We start from the raw sequence: 26,022 nt of genomic DNA on the forward strand, positions 1-26,022 counted from the left end.
CGTGTCACACAAGCAACGAAATCATTGATCTTTTACGATTGAATTTCACAATAACACCTCTTTTTGGAAAACCCTGTACTATATCTAAGCCAACAATGCACGGAGACAACTTCCTTCAGCAACATACATCAGTCAGGGATGTTATGGTCTCTCTCTCAATGGTCCTGTGCGGGCGCAATTGGAGCAGTCGGACTTGCCAAGGCGTCAAGGATAATACCTAACAACTACCACAGCACCTTTGAGGTGTTTACTAGCGCCAAGCGCCATTTGTGTTAGGGTCTGCCCCGATAGTGCCCGGATTGTCGGAACTTGTTTAAATGTGAATAATTGGCAGGTTTGACAACCTTCGTGTCACAGCAGTAGATACAGTAGGTCACATGATCGGTACTTTTTTAGCATATTTAATTCAAATTATATTTTGTTTAGGTAGGTACCTACCTAAATAATAGATTTTCACCTTGTTCTATGGCTGTATATTTCTCATCCAGGTAAGATAATTTTGAATCATTGTAGAAAAATGCAATCTTTACCTATACAGAGAAAATAAATCCTTTAAAAAAAGCATGCCAATTTCCTGATATATTAGTCTTTCCGAATATATCGAGAACACGTGTTCTTTTCCTTATTAATATCATGACGGAATGCGACAATATCACTATGTCAACATAAATATCAATATTTGTGTGAACATGTGTTCGGCCATCCTCATAAAACATTTGCTTTTACCTGATACTTTGTTAGGAGCTTTGTCAATTCATTTGTTAAAGGCTTACAGCCCCGTTTTTAACAGGAAAACGAAAAAAAAAACAACAGATTTTTCATAAATTTACAGTATTTTATATCAGTAAGTTTTCTCCGTGTGTTAGAGTTGTTGGGTTAATTGGGAATGATTGGCTACTTACCACCTGAATGACACTTATTTATACTATTCGGAATTATTCATTATTTAACAATTTTAAACATATTGTTTTTGAGATTTCGTTATGTAAATTTATTACGTACTTGATTTCAATTTGTAAGTTATCTACGGGAGACACTTTAGTAAGCATATGAAATTAGCAAATCGCGAAATCCACGAGCAACCCCGGGTTCTCAGTAATAGGGCTGCTGGAACGACCTGAATTGCTGTGCCTTTTGCATTCGCATCAATGGCGTCATGCTGTGACGTAAGTGATGTCGTTTTGCAAGCTGTCGATGATGCCAAATACTACGCACAACTCCTGTGAAATATTGGTAGTATTCACATGTATTGGTTGGCTACTCTGGCCGCTAGAGGCGCTAGTGTAGCATGGTATAGTGAATGAAAACAAACCAAGCCTTACAACTCTTGTCGCAATGATGCGCTAGTGTAGCATACTGCCATGAGACCTATTACCAACGCTTTCTCAAACTTTGGCACTCTGCCATCAATCACCAGGTTGCAGGTTCGAATCTCGAGAAGGATTTTTCATAAAACATTTAGAAGTCATTCGTGTGTATTATCAGGTTAGGTTTGACGTGTAACAAATGCTTAGCTGCAGCATCGCACCACACATACCGCGTCTTGTCCCATTTGCACCTACATAATACCGGGCCTTAACAGGAGCATGTTGTAAATGCGAATAATTTTTAAATAAGGGTATTTAAACGTCCTGATTTGGTTACCAATTATTCCACACCTGTACGTGTTATGTGGATATGTGTGCAGTCACCATCCTCGCGCGACTAATTTGAGGTAGAAAGCGAGATATTTCCATACGATTACCGCCATAATAATAGTTATTGTATGAAAATGTGTTAGAAGCAATTTTGACAACACGCACAAAGTATGGAACCCTGTAAGTTATTCTGCGAGGCAGTAACGTAAGCGTTTGGCGTACAAAAAGGGCTAAAAACTTAATAAGCAGGTAGCCTAAGTTGGAAGCCCCGGTAGCTGCCGGCCTAGCAATCAAGTGTGGCCACCTGTGGTGTTGAATTGATAACTGCAGAATACAAATTAAGAAAAATATATCAAATTATAATATACGACCATTAGTTTAATAATTTGTGGTGTAAATTCTGGCCAATTTGGCGGATCTTATAGCGCCTGCAAAACCGGTTTGAATTAAATAATTCGTTGTTGTGGAAATAAAATTTGACAAAAGCGGCAGGATTCACGGTCCAACTAACTCTCGGTTTTAGACGTGAAGATAAAGAGTTTCAGCTAAGCTTCTTATATATATTCGTATAACATAAATATGATAATGCGGGAATATCGCTTTGATATGGTACCTATGCATGTATACTATAGTTTTGTGGATAGTTCACAATGCCACTTCATGGCAAGCAAATCGTTTGCAGGAGCGGAAGGTAATCTCAGCATCGCGCATCGCCCTGGGGTAGGACCAACATTCAAAATTAAAACGTTGCTTGAAATAGCTTTTGCCGTGTTTGATGACCAGATCTGAATACCCAGGTACTTCCCCACCTTCCTCCTCCTCATCTCCATTCCCTCCCCACTACCTTCACCCTCACAACATACCCAATTGGGAATGCCAAAGTCTCACTGGCTCCAGACGGTTGGGAGCAGTTGGGACGTTTGAGCGGTATTCACATTTAAAAAAAGAAATTAGTATTTAAATAATAGGAATTCATATTTTTACGCTATATTTCTAATTGATTCTGTTCTGTTTTTTTTTCTGTAAAGTTCTGTTTTAACTCGATCGTTTTGCATTTCGTCTGTCTGTAAGTTTGTTTGTACATTCTGTTTCTCTTTTATTTGGTATTTTTATTCGCACATTTTTCAATATTATATACCTACTGACCTTCGCTAAGAAAAATTACGTTTCTTTGGACAAATAGTGGGAATAATTCCTTATTTGATTTTTTAAAATTTACGATTTAGTGAGTATGTATTTAAGTACCTGCTTACAAATCTTATGATTTTAGAGGAAATTTTGATTTTGATTTATTAAATAAAAGAAAATTTCAGAGTTTGAAAAATAATGATAATTAATCAGATCCTACGCTACTAAATAATAAAATAAAATACGTTGTTGTAAAAAGTTACTCAAAGAGTCAAAATTAGCTGTCAAAATGAGTAGATAGGTAATAACTTTACACACTTAACCTAAAAATTGATATCTGTGGTCATTCCTTTCTTCCTGTGGAACAGAGAATTGTCTTCTGTATTTTCAAAACAACTGAGTTAAGTCAAGTCAATAAAAACCTACATGTTAGGTTAATGTTAGGTACCTACCTAGCAAACATAAATGGTAGTTAGAAGATCTGGATGCACAGCCTCCTTGCTGCCTGTTACCCGCTGCGTGCTGCCGACTTATCAGTGCGTGGAACACAATAATATCAGTTATTAAATCCTCTCGGCGCACATTCCTGCCATTATCTTCTCCAACTGCGTCCATTCATCCGGCAGATGAGGGCCACTGCGCCGATGCACTAGTGGGGTAATCTGCACGCGTTTGCTACTGGGTAGGTACTTTGCTAAATAATGACAGGAAACATTAAATGCTGCTGCATTATACTCCGCGGTGTTTAAAACTTATATCTTGGAGGGCAGATAGGAAATAAGACGAACCATGAGAATAGGGAGATACTTAGTATCTACCAACTTACCTATAATCACAACAAAATGAGCTTCTAAATTAATTCGTTAAGTTTTTGTAGTATTTTAATATTTGGTGATTTGTAGATATGAAATTCTTTGGGGGGGATTTTGTGAATCTTTTTTTATATATCACACTGCACAAGAGTCCCAACTACTTCTAATCGTCTTGAGTAAGTGAGACTATGGCATCATGAATCGGGGTTATGTTATGTTGTGAAGCTGAAGGTAGTTTAGAGGGGAAAGAGATGAGGTAGACGAAAATGGGGACTTCCTGGATGTTCAGATATGATCACCAATCACGGTTTAAGTCTTTCAAGTATATTGTCAGGCGGAGTGGGAAAATAAGGCTAGAAAGAACCTGGCTATTTAATTTAGTCACAGAACATAGCTTAAGGCGATGCACTACGTCGTGTAATATTTTGAATCGAGCCGCTATCAATAACACACCTTACGTAGATGGCGATAATGCTTAAATTCCCGCTTAAAACCATCCACCTGTTTTGATTTATGCAAGAAAAAAACATGGCCAAAAAGTATCTTTTATTTTATTTTGTGGATGTTCAGGCACAAATATTTAAATTTTTTTCGATCGTTTTATAAATAACTTAATTTGTCACATTATATAATAAAACTATAACCGACAATGTTTTCTTTTTTTTTTTTTTTTTTATAAATTTAATCTAATAATAATATTATCAAATTTAATCTAAATTAAATTTATAAAAAAATTAAATGGAGTTCTACGAATTAAACACAAAAACAATAAATAGACAATGTTTTCGTAAGTTGGAGATTTTGAACTTTAAAGCAGTATTCATAGACCTTTTACATTATTTTTTCTGGGCTTATAAAAAGACTTATCTAAAAAAATGCTCGATTATTTCAGAGGTCAGGATGTATTCTACTCGCAGTATTAAATTAAAGCATCTGAAACATTTCTAGGCGACCAAATTTTCAAACCAAAAACACATGATTTTGTATTACTACGTAATGCATCGCCTTAAACAATTTCAAGGAACGAATCGATTTTATTTGATAACGTACAGGTAAAGATTGATTTTAAAACGAATAATTTAAACAGATTTTTAACAAATTAACAATATTTCATATATCTAAGTTAGTTTTCTCCGTGCGCATTCGAGAATCCATCATTCCGGTTAAGGTCGATAAAACAAATTAAGTCCAATAAATTTAATCTAGTGCCACATAAGGAAGTATGCGTACCTACCTTAATAATACTTTTACGGAATAAATACACCAATCCATAGATTTCACAAGCTTCAATAAGCCCCTACCTATCTGCGGTGATTACCTCCAATAATTAGTCGCACATTTAACATCTCTATGTACGTTGTAATCATGATTTCTTTATTTAGACACGGTACTTTTTAGTTTTAAATTTGCCTACCGGATGGATTGGTTAGTAGACAGTACCTACGTAATAATCGGGATTTTTTTACAATTAAGGTAGTTACATATCGACGTAAATTTAAAAGCGCGCATTCACAGGTACCTACCTAGTAAAGATCGACGTTCATGTTCACAGGTACTTACCATCATGACGTTCTCACATAAACCCCGATCATTCCCAGGATCTTTATTACCTTCTTACGCTAAAATCATGGGATATTTTATAAATGAAGAATTTTTGAAATTTACAACATATTAGCATCAGGATTTCAAAGATAAAAATTGATAATTTCCGCCCCAGTAACCATTCGTTGAATAACCAACGCCCCTGTCATAGGCCATCCCAAGTGATTCACTACGTTTCTTGACTTATAAGAGCTGCCTACGTTCATGGGATGAGGTTTGTCTAAAGTGGCGAGCCTAATCGGGAGAGGCTGGTTGAGGAAGACCTTTTGATCTCTGCAGCCAGACTCTCGACCCATCACTCCTGGACACATTGACCTTCAGATTCTCCTACCCACCCCTCGTACCTTTTTTTTCCTTCCCAGAACATCCTTCTTTTGCCTAAAAACAACCCTCCACCCGACATACCCAAAGATGACATAGGTCATGAGGGTTTTATTTCTCATAACCTCTTGTGAGGAGCTAATGTAATCGAAATATCACGATATCTGTCAAAAATTTCCATGCTTTTCCAAAGCATCGATAAATCGTCACGGACATTAAGTTATAAATATTTCCACTATTTCATTCCATGTGCCAACTAGGAATACAAGAGAAAATGTAACATTCTTCTGCAATACATACACAACCAATTCTCAAGACACAATCACCAATAGGATGCATGACCTAGGCAACAAGTTTGGGGGTACTATTGATATATTTACCTTTTACAGAACTAAGCGTAATCTAATATACCAGCACTTTGTCGAATACTACAAATTATAGTAAAGTTGGTAATGTAGTTTCAGTGATTTGTCTTATATGTAGTATTGTTCTAGTTTCTAGATTATTTTATATTACTGTTACATGTTGTACTAATATTATTTCATATTCAGTTGACTGGTCGGTGGCTGAGTTGACATTGCGTTTGGGTCCCACATAGGCGTAGTGTTTTCAATTGCTCGGCTCGATCACAACACAAGCAACATTTTTGTACATTTAGTAGGAGATTTTCAAATATTGTCAGTTTTTTCGTTACCCGGGAATATTTGTCTTTTAAAAAAAAAAAAATATATCATTATTTTTTAATGATAAACTAATGTTTATAAAACAAGGTTTTATGCATAGCACAAAGGATAATAAATAATTATAAGCAATAATTAGTCGCCCGAAATACTAATACAATTTGAAAATATCTTCCGAGTAAAAATAAATGCCGCCAACATAAAACCTTGTCTTATAAACGTTATTTTATCATTAAAAAATAATAATATTTGATAATTCAAAAATATCTCGACGCCATCTAGTGAGAAATTTAGCACTAACAAAGCCTTTCCTACAAAAATAAAGTTGGTTATTTACAGGTGGAAAAATATATATCAGTTTAACGTTATTTCAAGCTTTGAAAACATTGTGTAAAATATTCGATGGCTCGCGAGGTATATTCTGTTCATAAAATTAATTTAAAAGCCGGGCTGGGCGTAAAACTAAGTAACATAAATATGCTTTGAAATTATACCTACATAGATATCCTAGTAAACGTATAAAGATATTGAAATTACATATAAATACAATTAAGACATTTACAAAATGTTAATTAATTAGTTACTACGCTTTTGAGTACTCGAGGATACCTACTTCCTATTGCTGTAAAACATTATAACGTCTACCCGTCTGAGTAGATAACTTGGTTCTAGTTGAGTGTGTGCGGTCAGGTAGCTTCTAGAATAGTAATGTTGAACGTAGTTCTTCGTTTGCCCGCAATTTTGGCGCCACTTTACGGAATGTTTTGTAGTTTACAAGAGATAATATTATGATATTAGCTAGGCTTATATCTATGTATTATGTAGGTATGCCGGTAAATAGTTGAATTATTTATTATCAGTAATAATAATTTATAATTTTTGGACAAATTTCCATGGAAAAATACAAACTTTATGGAGATTTCTTTGCTAAATATTCAACAGGTAGGCACCTACGAATTCGACGAGCATTTTTTACAAATTAAATTGTTTTTATTTTTCAAGTAGGTACCTACCTACATTCCTATGTCGAGTGGTAAGGATTTCGACTAAAAAATCAAAATTAAAAAAACAACACTTAGTAGGTACCTAGGTACTTTTTGATATTTGCGGCACATTGTAGAGTGAAAGTTACTCTTAGCATCGCTCTGGTTAAGGAATTCCATTCAGAATTTAACCATGTTTGCTGTGACTAGATCGGAATAGCAGGTACTTCCCACCTTCTTCTTCCCATCTCCTTCTACCCTTCCCTCTACCTCTAGCATCAAAAATAGTTTCACTGTCTCCAAACGGTTGTGAGCTGTTGGGACTCTTGTGCAGTTTTCACAATAATTTGAACAAATTTTTATTTCTTCTGTGTTTTGTTTCTATTAGGTCCCGTTTTATTTCATATTTTCTGTTGTAATGAAACCAACAGATCTTAGAGTCACGTGGGGTAACCGTACGCGGAGTGTAAGTGTTCGCAGTGATGTTTCCGACAAGATTGTGCCTGTTAAGCGCCCGCGCGTTCCTTAATTCAGTAGCCTTCTGGATCGCGCCGAAGCAGGACATGTGTACAGTGGATGCTGATTTGTCAATAAAAACTGGTAGGCAAATTACTTTTTTTCGTGCTTTTCTTAAATTTTTCATCTCTGTTACCGATGTGTGCTATTGTGTAACCAGCTGTGTCAGAGCGACGTGGTCTATTATAATTTTTAGTGAAATATTGTTGGTTTGACGGGTGCAAAGTGAAAATTCTAATAAAGACAACCACTAATCTGATTTTTAAAGTTTATTGAATTTTGGTGTGATGGGGTAAGTGTGCTGGGGTAAGCGTTCGCAGTTGGACGGGTGCGAACACTTACCCCGATAGACAAAATTGATTTTATAGCATAATATTTCAACTCTCGTTATTTTTTTACAGTGAAATATGCCACGTGTGTACGTGAGAAAGCACCCGGAGAGGTCAGTTTGCACTCAAGAGCAAAAAGAAACTGCAAAAAGGCTTATGGAAGAGGGGAAGAGTCAGCGGGCTGCTGCAGATATTGTTGGGATCAGTGAAGCCACTCTGCGTAAACGCCTAAAACTAAAATTAATAGCAACTTCAATGGGGAGATATCATCCGACATTTATACCAGTTAAAGAGGTAGATTTTTAGATAAATAGATACTCAATTTATCGTGCAGATATCATTTTTTTGTGAAACTATTGATCTAATAATTATTTATTTATTTTCAGGCCGAAATCGTTGATTATTGTAAAAAAACTGACAAAATGTTCTACGGCCTGACTTGCAGACAATGAGAACAATTGTTTACGAGTATGCTGAAATCAACAAGATCGAGAACAGATTTGACAACATTACAAAAACGGCTGGCAAGGATTGGGTGTATGGATTTCTAAAACGTAACCCTGTTTTAGCTTTAAAACAGACTACTCCCACAAGTATTGCGAGAGCTATTGGGTTTAACGTTGTTCAAGTTCGGCGGTTTTACGCAAACTGAAAAATGCTTGCAAGTCTGAAATAATTAGCTCAAGTCCCTATAAAAAGAAACTTCAGCAGAAGCAGACAGATGCAGATGCAAAAATCGTCCGAAAACCAATATTTAAAACCACGGAAATCGGACGACCACCTCTTTTCAAGAAAGCCAAACCACAAAGAATCACCACAAAGCGTAAGGCGGGAAATTCCAGCGTGTATAACTGTTTAAAGAGCGCACAAAAACAGGCTTCTAAGGACTATTTCTGCCCACAATGCAAGGAGAAATATCGAGATCTACCAACAGAAGATTGGATAGAATGTATTGTGTGTAAAGCATGGTGGCATGAGAACTGCACAGACTACGATAAGGGGCAATTTAAGTGTGATAATTGCAATGGGGGGTAACTCTTTGCGGTGCGAACACTTACCCTACGGTATGCGTATACTTACCCCGCACACGGGGTAAGTGTACGCAATCGACATGCATGTAAACTTTTTTATATAACTGTTTGATTTATGAACCATTTGAGGTTTTTATTGTTGTTTGAGATGCCTTAATAATCGATCATATTAATAAACAAAAAAAATAGTAAAATACCAAAAGCTTTTTAATACAAAAATCTCAATGTAAAAATTGCGCACGGTTACCCCACGTGACTCTAATATCTACTTAGAACGGGTTGTTTTAGAGAATTTGAACAATTCTTCAAATTTCAAAGTTAATTTTCTAGTTCTGTTATTTTTTCAGCTCTGTCAAGCAACTAGACAGACTTTCACAGAACCCGAAAATGAAAGTTGAAATTTGATGAATTGTATAAAGTTTGTGAAACATCCCAACCTTAGTATTTATTATTGAAAGTTTAGGAAAAATAAAACTAATTATGAATAAATCAAACACGTAGGTAGTCGGTAACTAGGTACCTATCTCCCAATGTATTGAAATATTATCTACTAACAAAAATGTAATTATTAATAACAATATTTAACTATATCTACTAATTAAAAATAATTGAAAAAAATTTAATAATTAATGATGTTCCTTAGTGTTTATTATCTGCCCACCTGTTATTGTTTACATAAAAAAATGTATCTTTGTCTTAAATTTATTGTTCACGGTTATAATGATCGGTACGAAAATCATGCTAAGAATCTACTTTTTTTTATTAATTACAAAATTACTGAAACAAACTGAAAACTGAGTATTAGTAAACATTATCTTACATATTGAAGTTAATGACACTAAAGTAAGATACATAGATATTGTTTGCAATGAATGCTTTATGAACGGCTGTTAAAAAGCTCACTTGATATTTCGTCAGAAAGCTAACAATAAGCTTCTGATACGGGAGGCTTTGTGGCATGCTACCTGCTTCCCGCTGGAAATAGCTAAATTTACTGTTTATCATTAGAAACATTTATTGACGTCTCCGCTGTACTGGCTATTACCCCCACTTTAATCTTTCTATTGACAACAACACCTTATAAAAAAGCCTTCCAATAGTCACAAATCAATATGCAAAAATGATCTTTATTGTGTGGCAAATAAATGTTATTCTTGTTTAAAAGTGATGGCTGAGTTGTGTCGCATTGGAAACAGAATTTCAATCAAATCATGCAAAAATAATCTTTATCGCATTGTAGATTATGTGTTATACTTGTTTAAATGATTTGCTTGAGTTGTGTCGTTGTGGAAGTGGAGGCGCTCTACCAATCAGATGGTGTTATTATGTTCCCCTTCCAGGCTGCGCACGCAAGGGGCGGAGCTGGGCGCCGAGCTGCAGGGCCTGTTGCACGCGGGGCTCGTGAAGCGCGAGCCGGAGGACCTGAGCAGAAAGGTGTCCGAGCCCGCAGATCAAGCCCCGGCGCCCCCGAGGAGCAAGGTGCGTGGCCCCCTCTGTCCCCCTTCCAATCCACTAGTCGTAGCGTATCCCCCGGCGCGGACGCACGCATTAGACGTACGCTCACGTTACTTGCCTAAACACGAACATTATATTAGCGCACCTTCCGTAATACATACATAAACTAAGTTATTATTTATTTATTCATTTTATCACCCGCTTATAACTGTGTTTCGATGGTGTTTGCGAAAGTTGTTGTTTTACTGGAATAATTTGACATTTAAAAAAATAAAATTGTGTTAAAAAATTACCAAAAATTTTTGACTTTTCAAAAGTATAGTTAAATTATTGGAAAACGGATGTTTAAGTTAGTGAAGTGTTGCAATAGTGTTGCCATTGGATATTGTGACTAACATCAGAGTGCACTTACGGATAATTAAGAGTGAAATAATAACTTTTATTGCAACATTGCAAATTAGTCCATCAACCCTCCCGCCCGAGGCAAACTTTCGTAACAAGTTTAATAATAATACAGAACTGTGAAATGATTTTACAATATTTTAGTTGAAGACAAACAACAGGGTGTTTTTAGAATAAAAATCGGACTCGAACTTGGTCGCGTTGTTTGTTAACTGAATACATTGAGTTTTTTACGACAACTGTCGCTGACAAGTGTCGTGTCAGTCGGAATTTATGTTCGGTCCGAACGAACGTCCAGTTTTTTTAAAGTGAATTTAAAGCAGCCCAATGCATTAAACAATCACGACGGAACCGAGTGTGGAGACGAAGAAATTATAATATCGTCGTTCTTTATCGGGCTATAAACGATTGCAATATCGTTTGGACGATTATTCCATAAAAGCAACAAAGTATACCTCGCAAAAGCGATCGAAACAAAATCCCAGAATTAATAATTCATCACTTTGACTTTGTTCATACACCTCAGTCCGCAGTTTACTAATAAGGTACCTTCTGCAATGCATTGCGCCTAGCGTGCAACTGTCATTTATCAAACTATCTGTTATACATCGTGATTCGTTGTGACATTCTCATTTATTGTAGAAAATGAGGACTAGAAAATAATATTGGCAGTTCATTTTTAAATACTTCAAGTTTGATTTGTGTTTATTTTTAATCTTGAGGCAGTAGCCACATTTAGCAAATTTGTTGTTCTAAACAAGACATAGTTTTTGAGATACACTCGATACCGGCCATATTTCGGTCAGGATTTCGGATCTGGTAGAAGTAGAGAAGTGGTCAGTCAACTCAGTCTGTCAGTCTGTCTGTCTGTCTGTCTGTGTGTGTCAATGAGCTTTCGTGCGCCCCTCGGCTGCTAAGGGCCAAGAGTTAGGTTCGGCAGCGATCGTGGCTAACTTTTGGCCCGGGCCCATCGTGGGGCGGGGTGCTCCGCCCCGAGAGGCACGCCCCTGCAGCGACTGGCTTTTGCAGGACGACATGTACGCCACGCAGATGTTCGCCGGGGGCTCCGGCGCCCCAAGCCCCGCGCCCTACGCCGAGCAGTACACGCAGGCCCAGTACACGCGGGCCGCAGCCCCGGCCGGCTTCTCGGAGCCCTACTACCGGGAGTACTTCGGGGACACATACCAGCGGCCGGCCTACGAGGGGGAGGCGGGCGCGGAGCGCTATGCGCGGCCCCCGTACCACGGCAAGGGAGTCATCACGGGCGCGGGGCTCACCGTGGACCTGCCCAGCCCTGACTCGGGTATCGGGGCAGACGCCGTCACCCCGAGGGACCAACCGGCCACCCACCAGGTTAGTTAACCCCCAACATATCAGTTGTCAACTAGTAATACTCATCTCCCCAATTATTGCAAACAAACCACATCATGACAATAAATTAGAAAAAACCACCTATTATCATTATTTTCCGTTAAACTAGAATATCTGGCCTGGTGCTAAAACTATCAAAGTCATATTTTTAATGTTTCGTCACAAAAGTTTTTTAGTTTTTTTAAAGTGTGAAATTTCATTACCTATTTTTAGCAACAGGTCATTGACTTTTAGTTCTCAATTTCATAATAACGTAATTTTATTTCTCCGAGAATATAATATATAAATTTATTATATTATCCACTATTATACTTTCAATTCAATGGCTTAACGTATCAATTCATTTTAGGCAATTTCATAGAAGTTTTACCATCTTAGACTATATGCATAAAAGTTGCGAATTTCGTGCAAATACAATAAATTAATTAATTCGTAACAAATTTCAAAAGATGTCTTTAGTAATTGGAACCAATTATTAATTTGTTTGAAAGTGACAGTAATGATTGTATCTACTTTTTAGTACATAGCATAGGTATTACATTTTAAAGATGTACTAGAGTTCAGAAAAAATAAAGCATAATAGATTTTTACACAAATCATGCAATTATTGTATGATTACTTGACGAAAAATAACACAACTAAGTTGTAAATATATTGCATTATACAAATATATAAGTAAATTGAACATTTTATAAACAAAAACACCATTTATAAAGATATTTAATAAGATCGAAAAGACATATAACTAGTCATAATTTTATAATAGTAATTTCTAAAAAACATTAAGTTAAATTATTTTTTTAGTACCAACTCACATCTTTGTGCAAAATACACCATCCATACAATGTACATTTGAAGTATAAATAATGAATCGTGGAAACAGTTTATTAAAATTTATTAGTTAAATACAAACCTAGCAGTATTTTAGCATTCTCATAGATTTTCGCGACAGCCAACAGTTATCGGGTTTTGCTTCATAAACTTAAGAATAAAATAACGGATTTATTTATCAAACCTTCCCAAGTTTTATCTACCTTAGAATGTGTATAATCGACACAAAGCTTTTCAGCTACTTTGAATAATTTATTCTTCATATTATCACGCTATTCGACATATTTATTACTGAAAAATCTATCAGAATAAAAAATAAAGACGTTAAAAATAACCGTTAATGGTTCTTTATTGTTTCTTGATTTGCGTTAATGTTATATTTATATTAACACAAAACGGTGAATTGTGTAAAAAAACTCGAATGAATAACTTTAAAACTAAAATACATCAATTAAGACACATTCCTTTTATTTTGCATCTGTCTTCGAAGTGGAGAGTTATTTTTCATCGAAACTTGAAAATAATAGATTCTTAATTTAAATTAAGATATAAAATAAATGTGGCTGATTTAATCTGTCTCCTTCTTATATACACTTTACCTTACATCTAAAATATATATTTAATTACATAATCTGAATATTTTTGCAACTGAAATAAATTGTAAGTGCTTATGTCTCTGGCGTAGCTTTTATGGCTTGCAATTAGATTTTTACCTGTTTAAATTCACTTTATTTTTACCCGTTCTACGGCAGACTGTATTTTATAAAAATAAGTGAAAAACTTAAGAATTAATTTTTTAACATACCTCATACCTGTATATATACACAATCAAGTGCTTCGTTACATTATAAACAAAATAAGTACTCAATTAAAAGCTAGTCTATGAAATCTGTATGACGTCAGCTTTAAGCTTTCTGAAAGTAGCTATTAATTGGCTGAATATAAATTCTGCTTTTATTTCATCGCTTTGAAGTACTGTGACTGACGAAGTAGGTACCAAATAATCATTTTCTCGCATAGAGAGTGATAATAAATTTCACCCACGTCCTCAGTTGTCAGTTGTCAGTGGACTCCAAGGATCTCAACTATTCGCACTAAGGTAGATGGATTCTTCCAATAAAATATTTAGGCGGGTTTAATTCGTATTACATTCGAATAAGTATTGGGTAGGCGGTTATCTGGTCCGATTGGCGCGTGGTAATGCCTCCTGTCATGCGTGATGCGTGACTCCAGTTTTAGTATCTGAGAGCATAAATCTGATAGTGGAACGTACTGCGTACGTTGTATCCACTGCAGACACCCACAGATCATAGGAAAGACAGATTGGTAGATGACTGAATACGATTGCAGTTTGAATCCAATAAAAAAGGATCGAATATGAATCTTAATGTAAATAAATAATTGATGGTTAAAACTAGTTAGAATTTAGAATTTATTTACAAACATGATTTGTTACATAAAATTGTAAAATGGGGGCCTCAGCACGGATAAAGCATCCAGTGAGGCTCTCATTACCAAATCATAATTTTTTTAAATACTTCTGATGTATCAATAAAAATCGTGATAAATAAAAGGATAAATGTAAAGAATAACATTTTTATTAAACACGTTGGATATTTGAGCGATTTTTAATGCAACAAAATATGGTGTTCTTACTGTACGCCGTAGGTATATTTCGTGGGTAGGGTATTTTAAAAATGTTGTCGATTATAACTAGTGAAAATACGGATTTGTATTCGTTTTTAGATATTGTTTCAGCATTAGACGCTGAAAACATTGTTAAAAGTAATGCAGTAAAATCCAAGTAGGCAGCAAAATAAAGTGTATCCCGCGTTGTGTGGGTGCCGCTTTACTGTTAACATTTTGTACTATTTAGCGGTGATGAATTATAAAGCCACCCCCACACAACACGTCCTGAAATCGCAACCGTGTTTTCTTATTTCCAATTTTCGTGTTCCGTGGGTCGGAGATTTATACGTGCATCAATTGTATCAATGGCCTTGGTGACGTGCGGGGGCTCTCGGCGGCAGCTCGCGGCTCGCTCCCCGGTGAGGTTGCTTTACGATCCAGAGACACGTGTGGGCTAGCCAAACTGGGTGGGTTAGGGAACACAGATTAAAAGGATTTTTATCTCCTGGCAACGCCTCTCATCTTTAGGGCTAAGACAAAAGGCAGATTTACAACTTCGAACTAATATCGTATCGTGGGATTACAATGAATCACGCTGACAGATTTACTTATAAATACAACACCAGTTAACACATTACTTGCGTTGTTCGCATAATATCGAACAGAATAGTAAATAATGAGGAAAATTCGAACCATTAAAAATCCCAATTTATTATATCTACTTGTATAACGTATTTATGATATTATTTCCTTTTGCATACGAGTGAAACATTTTCAAAATTGGTATCATATAAAACACTGATTTCGGTTCTATGTGCGTCCTGCGTAATTCTGGTTTAGTTAACTCAAATTTTCATTGAATTCAATTGCCATTTTCAAAATTGAAGCTGATCCTGTGAAGAATTCAAGCAATCGATGAACTACCCACCTATTACATAATAATTAAACAAAAAAATATTTAGTGTCTTTTTAAAATTTGGAACTGATATGTGAAGAATTCAGATTATCCCGTGATTTTTCACGAGTCTGCGTTAGTCAAAAATTTTAAAAAATATCTTTCAAATCAACATACCCATATCACATCTTACAATACAGGTATTTTTATTTCATGCGATTGATTTTTTTTTCACCGCGTAGAATCATAATTTCGCAGCCTTTGTCTATCCCGTGATTTTTCAGAGGTCTATATAAAAAAAATTCCAATAATTATTATATTTTGATGATGTTAGGTATTTTAAATTAATATTTTTTTTATTAAAACTGTTTTATTTTCATATTGGACTGTGTATGCGCAATTTCAAAGTGATTCTTAAACTTCAGGCGACAAATTGGTTTATAATTTTATACCTTTAGATTCAATCATCAAATGGCAAGTAACGTGAGCTATAGGAACCATTAATCAATAATCATCCATTCAAATATTTTAATTTGTGCTTTCCGTGTATTTGTGTTATCCATAAAAAATGTGTTATTTACAAATCTTACTATACAAATATGCACGTGTACTTACCTTGATTATTCAATATTTGTGTTTAATGCCTTATCAATTGTGTGGTGAAGATGAATTAATTACTTATATTAAAATATTTAACTTTACTAAATTTCACAATATTCTGAAATCATACTGAAAACTATTTTGCTCCTTTGCATTAACTCTATTTTTTAAATAATGATAATTGTTTATCGTGAGATTCAAAATAATTGGTTTTAACCTCCCTTTCAATATGTCTTGTAAAATAAGCTTGAAGTTTAATTATAAATTGATTAGTTTTCTATACTCGCATGAATGGGCGTTAATTCGGCACCTATTTAATCATAGACTAGAATCTTCGGACTACAGTCGACCAATCTCTATGCTCTCTCTGTTCTTTTATCCTCTTAGTGCGCGAGTATAATTGAAATAACAAATTGTTTGCTTCCACTGTAAACACTTGTTAAGACCTTGATGCGCAATTCTCGACCTAACTACTCTTAGATTGTCTAGATTCTAGATAGACAGCAAATGGCAATGCCAAGGGCACATAAGGCATTATAAATATTCATTATTGTGATGCATATCTTGTCTGAATTCTTTTGTGACTGAATTTAATCATAAGTGCGTATTTCTTTAACGTTTTTTTTTTTGTCTTGCAAATATAATTTTTCACCTAACAAGTAACACTATTTTATCAAAATAAGTGAAAAACTAAAGAATTTTTCATATATATAGGTACCTACTTAGATACCTACATATACATATGTATATGTATATATATTTTTTTTTTACTACAATCATATTAATTCAGTTTAAGCAGGTACCTACATACAGACTAACTAACTAACTAACTAACCATCACGCCGTTTCCCCGCAGGGGTAGGCAGAGAGGACGGACCGCCAAACAACTCGGTCTTGGCACACACTCCTTGCCTCATTCACATTCATACATCGTCAAATATTATTTTATATTTTGATGTTGACAAAAAACAAAACATTTTCGAATGTGTACTAGGTAATATTACAAATTATACGTCAAATATTATTTTATATTTTGATGTTGACAAAAAACAAAACATTTTCGAATGTGTACTAGGTAGGTACTATTCTGTTTGTAGCATTTTCTTGTGTACAGAAAAGGAATGTAGGTAGGTACGTCACTGTGAGAAAAAATTGATATTAAATAATGCGTTAAAAGTACCTACGGTAATAAGGCATCTATAGGAACAAACGTGGAGACATCGTTTTTAAAATCATTAATATGTCATCAGAAGCATTAGGTTACAAGTTTTATAAGCCTTTTAAAATTTCCTTTAATAAATTTTTAATCAATTGATTTGTCCATGTGACACACACAAATACAGCGAAAATAGATTTAAAAAATGTCCAACAATCAAAACACTGATTTATATTTATGTAACCCATAAGAACGGTTCAAAAAGAATCAAAAACCATTCTGTAAAAAATAACAGCTTCGACTAAAATACAAAACCTCCGGATACACGAAACGAACAAGCGTTTGTGTTAGACTTCTTTTATGTTCGTACAAAGACCTTTTTGTAAAATAAACAGTGCTAAAAAGATATGAAGAACCGCAAACAAGGTTTACTTCAACGTGTTTACATAATACTCCAATTTATATGAAGATTCTTTAAAACAAATTATCATCAGAAAAATGTTTTCTTAATATATGTTTACTTAATAATAGATAATTTCTAAGAACCGAAGCTTTCGCCCGAAGACTTTACCCCTGCGGCTTCGGTTCGAACTGCAGAATCATTTATTATGATTTTATACGCTATCTATAATCTTACCAACGAATCACTGAAAAGGCAGACAGAAGCGCCGCTCGTGGTGGAACGGAAAAGGTCGGATACCTTTATTTCATATTTGAATATAAGAATTAGTATTCCATTCCATTTACTTATAATATTGAAAAAATAACCATTTGGTATCAGTTGTTTAAAAATTTGAAATCCTTAAAAATTCATGATGGAATTCCATTTAATGGAACAAAATATCTTTTTTTTTATATTTTCTTACGTGTTTTTACTAATGACAAGACCGTTATTTTAAAATCTATGGTAGGTATATAACACACAATTGCCTCCATTAGGGACAATATTGCACGTTTATGAACGGAGAAACTTACTGATAAAAATATTGCTAATTAATTAAGATTCTCTTCAAATTATTCGAATCCAATAAGAATTAATAATATATTTAAACACATTTAAAATTTAATTAATGATGGTATGGCTTATTTGGTAATTCCGTTCGAGAAATAAAATCTGGATCAGATTTTGAAGCATCCGGAGAAAGTTTTTATGAATTGAATTATCTCGACTCTGTAATCACAAACCATTTAGTTTCATGCTAATTCGATTAATCGAATCGATTGGAGAATTTCGTGAGCAAAAGGGAAGTGAAATAGCTATTACCTATTATTAGTACAAATAAAATGATTGGTGCTAACTCACTCTTTACGATGTTGTAAGCATTTCTCAGTTTTCTATTGTAGGTTATTTAATTTTAGCACCTATATAAAACGTGCTACAAAAGTAAATTTTTTTCGCATATTTTCAACACCAATGACACAAAAAATTAAATGTTATATTTTGTTTATTTCGTTGTCCAGCCAACATTTAAAAAATATATTTTTGTAAAAACTTAATGAGTAAATCGTCAAATCGTAATGATTAACAACATAAATGATTAAGTATTACAATTTAAGGTTTTACTTATCAAGTTATTCCAAAAATATAATACTCATCCGATACTTGCAGAAGAGTCAATAGATGTCGCACATTAAAATAGAAATGTATATAATCATCCAATATACTTTCTTAATTGCATTTAGATCGGGCAGAATCTTGCAAACACACAAAGATAGTAGCCAATATAAAAATATGCTCTAAAAAAACGAAAACAATGTTGGTAGTTCTTAGTAGAAGTATGATGCGGTTAAATAATATGACAGAAGGAAATAGGGTCGGATTAGCTCAGTGATAGACCAGAGCTCCGGAAAGGCTAAAAAAAGCTCCTCAAAGGTTTTTTGAGAATCGCTTTTATTTTCTTCAATGATTAAATTAAAATATTTAATTCTCGCATAAAGCTTAATTCCTGAAAAGCTTTGAGCATGTCAAAGTGACAAATTAGAGTGTGGCAAAGTTTTGGATGATTTTTTCTAGATTCTAATCAAATCTTTTCCAGAAGGAGTTCTTCAAATATGATTTAAGATTTTCACGGCTAAAAGTATTTTTGTTATTTGTTTTTGGGGTGTTATGCCGTGTTGCGCTACCTCCTTCTGTAGCCAACGTTTCGGACAGCATTGCAGTGTCCATCATCCGAAATCTGTCCGAATCGTTGGCTAAAGAAGGAGTTGTCGCAACACGGCATAACACCCCAAAAACAAATAACAAAAAAAAGAAGGAGTTCTAGTTAGCTACTCGAGCGATTTTTGGTAAATTATGCCAAGTTTGCAAAAACTTTTGAGCGATCACTAGCCATAATGTTCCAAATTTATAGAACCTAGAAATATGGGATAAACGATGAAATCTAAGTGAATTCATTGGCTTTAAAACGCAGTAAGCAGTTTTATATATTTCCATATCAATATTTTGGGGAATGGTATTAATTAAATTATATGGTAGATGAATACGTATAACACAGATCGCTAGAGTGGTTAGACTGTTGTGTTAAGGTTGACTTTAGCGGCTTTAGTTAAAAGCAAGCTTTATGTATTAAATGTAACAAATATCGTTATTCTATATAAGGTATTGTGTCCTTGACTTCGTTGACCTTCCATTGCTATTCGCTGACCATAAAAGTATTGCGTCCAAACGTATAATTCCATCGCAGCTACTTGGCGTCGCACTGCCATGGGTAGTTGTAGGTATTACGTTCGGGAAGTAATAAAACTAGCCAGACAGTTGGAGGTAGAGCCTCATTAATTTATTTGCACCTTTGGTAACGAAGTCACGCGGCTTAATAACTAGGTACAGCGAACGTGGAAAAAAACTCATCTGAATTTAGATAACCCCCCGAACACGTTATTTTTCATGGCTGTACGTTTTGGGCGTATTCTAGTAAGAATAAAAAATGCAATTGAATATTTTCACGCCTTCGTTTTGGCAATTTCGCATTCAAAGGCAATATATGCTAAGTATCGTGAACTAAGTATAGGATTGCAGTATAAAGCTCAGTCTGAATAGACCATCGAATGCGAAAAGAAAGTAGGTGCCTAGGCACTTGCGGAGAATACGTATACCCAACTGTATATAGTTAGCTTAGGTTAGGTAAAACGATATAAGATTTTAAGAGCAGGTATTTCAGTTCGACTAAAAAATTATTTTTGCTAATTTTACATTTAAAAAAACCTGTACGGTGTGCAAAATATCGTGTTGTAAGCTTAGTGTTGCTATATAAATCTCATGCGATCGCTTTGAATAGATTATTCAGAAAAATTATACTTAAAAATCACGAGACTAAGGAAATTAGATGGATTTTTAGTGTATTCTAACAAGAATGTCTGGTTGCCAATTATTATAAAAACAAAGAAATCTGAAAGTAGCGTTAGGTACAGGTATTCTATATAAAGCTCATATAGGTAGTAATTCGTAAATATTCGTAATATGCCAAAGTATACTAATCGGGAAAATAAATTAGCTGCCAAAATCAGGTACCTACCTAATTTATTTTTCAGGTGAATTTTAAACTAAGAAGTTTCTGCTCAATTGCTGTCTAGTTGTCGTGCTTTTAAATGTGAATTATAATAACATAACACAGAGTTTCCAAAGACAAAAACAACATTTTGGACAAAGCTGTTAATAAATAATAAGATTGGTTGGACACATATTATTAATGTACTCAAAACGCAATATATACGTAGTGCGTGTGTCAACAAATATGTTATGAGTACCTGATTTAATAATATTATTACTTCAATTAAAAATCTTAAAATGAGTACCTACTGCTAATTCATCAAAAATCTCTTCAAATTATTGGTAATCTGGTTAAAAGCGGGATTGCTGGCCATTTCCTAATAAACTTTTGATAAATTCCTGATTTAGCTGTGTTCATGTACCTGCGTTTGCCTATATTGAATAATAATATGATTCTTATGAAAACGTGTTCCGACATCGTGATAATACATTCGTCTCTTAATAAAAGCTCAAGAAACCTGTCAATTCATTCTTTAAAGGCCTGCAATCCAATTTTAGCCGGATTTCGAATAACTTGAAGAGATTCTCAATAAATTAGCAATACTCATTTTTCTAATAAAATTAATTTTTCATCTATCCGAGACAAATGTGACGAATCTTTTGATTCCTGTCGAATCGAATATCATTGAATTATGCCATAAAACTAGCAGATAATATATCTAACATTGTTAAATTTTATTGCTACCGGTATTAAATATTATTTTAGAAATGTTTCTTTGTATTTCCCCTCAGCCAGTAGTCAGAACATGGTGTGAGATTAATAGTTGTCGTTTTTTATTTATGCTTTATTGGTATTTGAAGATCCTTTTATTTGATTCCACATAATCAACAGAATAATATTTACAATAACGAAAAGTTAACCCTGTTTTTTACGACCTAACTGGCTTGTAAAATCAGTGGCGAAATCGAACGGTCGTTAAAATGTGTCTAGTATCCTGGTTCTAGCCAGTATAATACAAGATATTTACTAATAAAATTTAAGAAATTAAATAATTTATATAATGTCATTTTGCAATCTCTTCTGTGTAATTTTATTTCTGTAATGAAATAGTTATATTATATTACAGATATCGCATTACTATTTATTTACATATCTCCCAAGGAGGGCTTTATAAAGCTTTCAAATAACTAAAATTAAGATATAAATTTGTTTTAAAATCCTTAGCAATTCGTATAAGAATATTAAGTGGTAATTTTTTTTACTATAATACATTTATTTTATTTTTCGATCTTTTTAGCTGATAGCCATTGATTCATCTGATAGCCATTTCAACATAATATTTTTTGCTGAGGATTGAACCTTCCTCCCCAAGAACTGGCTCTTAAACTGCTGTGACATTTATTACGTATATTAACTGCTGGAATGTCTAATAATTGGCACCAAAGTTTGATAGAATGCTTTGTATTCGACAACGAGTTAATCTGCTGAATTTCAGCTCCATCGGATGTCGAGAAGTGGTTTTATTTCTACTTCCAAGATTTGCATTCTTTAACGAAAACAAAAGTGAAATTAAATTATAAGTATTTTAAAAATAAAAATAAATGTTGTATATTTGCACAATAGATAATCTACCTAGTACCTCTCCATAATTTTATTGTAGAATGCAAAAGTAGCAAGTGGATTTTATGGAATTAAAATATTTATTAATCAATTTCCAATCAGAATCTGCTTACGCAGCTGGAAATAAACCCAAATAAGAATTAATGACACGCCTACCATTTTATTACATAAATCTGATATCTAATTAAAATGTGTTTAAAAAAACTTTTCCACGGTACACACATCACAAAGTCTTTAAAAATACAGGAACCATTAATATAATACTGAACTCCTACTAGTGGAAATATATAAATTATACTATTCGGATAGGTTTGAAGCGTAAAAGTCACAGCGGAACCAATAAACTAAAGTTAAATGGCACAAATACCTAATGGATACGATATTATGCATAGAGTTACTGATGCACACATCTAGCAGAGTGGTCTGCTACCAGGCTATCAGAATGATCGGAGTTAATTGACACATCACGACTTTGCACGATAAAAAGCGGCAATGAAAAGCTCTTCCGTTAAAATATTATATTTTGTCCGCAGTCATTGGAGACAGTCCCGGATTAACAACAAGACTAATGAGGCTATAGCCCGTAGCACCGAATTTACAGGGGCGCCATAAATATAATATTTAATACTAAATAATACTTTTTCTTGAAAACGACAGTGGATAAATATAGAGCAATCAGTCGATGATCTAAAAGCAAGCCGTTGAAAATATATGTTGATGTTTTAATTCAGTTTATTGCAAACAAAATAGGAACTTAAAAATAAAATTAAAAACTCCAAACATTTCTAAATTATATTGGCTGTTTTTTTTTTCAGCCAAATAAGCTTGGTTTTAAAACACGTTAAAGGCACTGAAAGAATTAGAAAAATATTCTTATTTCTTTTTTTTAACATTGTGCTGAACGCGTTTTTCGCAGCCCCTTTGTGGATTAGCCCAGGGCTAGGCATTCTAAGGAGAATTCTGCCCTGTTTGGAGAATTATATTTTATGTGGTACGATTGTTCAGAGTGTTGTTATAGATGTTTTGTTTTTCATAATTTAGTGCACAATAATTAGTTGGTTCCTTCGCATACCCGTCGTGAAGCCTCTATTTTACTAACTGTCGATTTGCCCAGCTATTGCCCGGTGTCCACTGAATTCCCAGTGTACAGGAATTGCCCAATGTTCAGGCAATTCCCAGTGTACCGGCATTGCTTGGTTGTCCGCACGGCCAATCCAATCAAATTTACAGATCGAGTTTTGCGTTGAGTTACTAATCGGAGTTATGGCCAATAAAAATGTCAAACGAACGCAAACACAACAGTCATCCTGCATCGACTCTGTTGATGAATGAGACGGAGAGAGGGATGATGAGCTTTTCAAAGGCAATATAGACACATAAAAAGCTATCCAAGTGTGAGTATCAATTTCGAAATGACTAAGAAAACAGAGAGCGGTTTTTTTTTCAATAAAACTTCTCTATAATTTGTGTAGCACAATTTTCGGGAAATGTCAAGGGCGATGTACAACGCCAGAAAACATAATAGCATATTCACATAGATTTAAGGTCATTGGTATTGAAATAATTTATCATTTTCAAGTTTAATTTGTGTTTTTTTTTTAAATTTTTTTTATAAATATTAATTTTATTTATTAACATTTAAACCTGCTAAACTACTTATGTAGTTTGTCAGCAGTAAAACATCATTTTAATCTAAAGTTTTTTTTAATGTTTAATAGGTAATCTTACTTTTTAATTTATTAAAAAAAAAACGGTTTATTTATCAAAAGGTTGTGGGTTGTAATTATAATTACGCGTGACTTCTGTTTCGCCTTTCGGAAGCTTTATCAAACTTTGATGAAGTCGCAGACGATCAATTTATATTACTTCTCTCTAGGTGTACTCTCTACTTATAATGAAAGCCAAATTGCTTTTAATTTAATTATCAAAGTGGAATTTAATGAAAAGAATTAAAAAGACAAAAAACTGTATTTTAGCATAATCGGTAATATTTTAGGTATTTTTTAATTTTAAAAAATAGTAGATTAAAAAATGTTGTGGTTAGTCGGAAACTTGCATAAAACCCTTTTAATTAGGTGTCTAGGAAATAAACTGTCATGCGTACAATTCACAAACCCAACGCTTTATATACACAAACAATTAATTCTCCATAATACCCCTCGTAACAACCTTTAATTAAACATAATTACAAGCTCCTTACCATTATTATTTTCGCCAACTTTACTAAAAATAAGCACTCTTAATAATTGCAGTTTGCCGTGGAAACATTTCAACATCGGTAATAAATTGACAATTATTTTCATAAAATTAACGTCACCAAACACGCCACAGTCGAGGCCCGATAGTAGTAATTATTTGTTGTGTCTCGGGCTGTTTCACCAGCGGAACATTTAACGCAAATTAATGCTAACAAAATTGCAAAAGAAAAGAGATTTTTTTAAATAATGAATACACGTGTAATCAATTTTTTTTCTGGCGACCATAAAAAATGTATAATGTACGTTTGTTTTATTCAACGAAAAAACAATTAAGCAAGAAGCGCCTACCTAATAAGTCATTTTATGTATCTACAGAGTAGTTTTTTTAAACTATTTAATTATGTATGCAAATGCGTTGCAATTTGTGTACACACGAAGAAAATTTATTGATGTAAAATATTGCTAATTTATTAAATATCTGGTCGAATTATTCGTATTCCCGTTAAAACCGGCACTGCATGCCTTTAACGATTGAATTGACAGATTTCTGAACAAATTATCAGTAAAACACGAATGTGTTATGAGGATGTCAATAATATACGATATATTATATATCGTATATTATATATTCTTAACGATATATGATATACGATATATTCTTAATGAACTAATATTTTAATAGGAAATGGCTTGTCACCACGTTTTTAAAAGGATTTAAATAAATTAGCCATATTCACTTTTATCCGTGGATAATTGAATTAAATGTAAACAAAACACATTGCACCAAATGCGAGCAGTAGCTGATTCAACATATATATATAGAATTTAAAATAATAATAACATCGACTGTACAGAACGTCTGTCCTTAGGTACTTAATTTTAACATATCTTTCAGACGTTCACGACATACAGCGCTATTGCAAACGCTTAATTACAAAACAAATGCAGCATCTGATTTGCCGATTAACCGTGCTCTTCATGCATTCAATAACATTTGTCTAAACACTAACATCGACATTTTTTCAGATTCACTGATCAAATTTAAAAGGAACATCGTGTCAATAATATAAACTGTTCAATGCGCATACATATACACGTACACTCACACATACACACACATCTGTACACTACGCACGTCACCCGGTTATTACTAAATATACATACCACACATAAGACATTACAAGGAAACATATCATAGGTACCTTGAAATATTGAATATCTGTCAATTTTTTCATCATTGTAAGCATTGTACTGTTAGTTTCTATAATATAAAATAAATCAAATAAAAATAAAATAATTTAAAGCAATCAAAAACAAATAAAAACGAATTTAATTTAT

General features: G+C 33.9%; 1 protein-coding gene across 7 annotated transcripts in view; it reads left to right on the top strand.

The window, feature by feature from the left end:
* The window catches only part of grh (grainy head), a 536,841-nt gene that overhangs the window by 433,104 nt on the left and 77,715 nt on the right, over positions 1 to 26,022 (top strand). For 6 of the 7 annotated variants that reach the window (XM_089650672.1, XM_089650677.1, XM_089650676.1 and 3 more), the window contains exons 4-5: positions 10,380 to 10,518; positions 11,926 to 12,249. In XM_089650672.1, coding sequence (XP_089506798.1) covers positions 10,380 to 10,518; positions 11,926 to 12,249 — 463 coding nt within the window. The remainder of the gene's footprint in view (positions 1 to 10,379; positions 10,519 to 11,925; positions 12,250 to 26,022) is intronic. The other variant, XM_089650678.1, reaches the window with a different exon arrangement.

This window comes from Hesperophylax consimilis, chromosome 3 (genome assembly GCF_061612785.1).
Source record: "Hesperophylax consimilis isolate HC1 chromosome 3, BYU_Hcon_1.0, whole genome shotgun sequence".
NCBI classification, from domain to species: domain Eukaryota; kingdom Metazoa; phylum Arthropoda; class Insecta; order Trichoptera; family Limnephilidae; genus Hesperophylax; species Hesperophylax consimilis.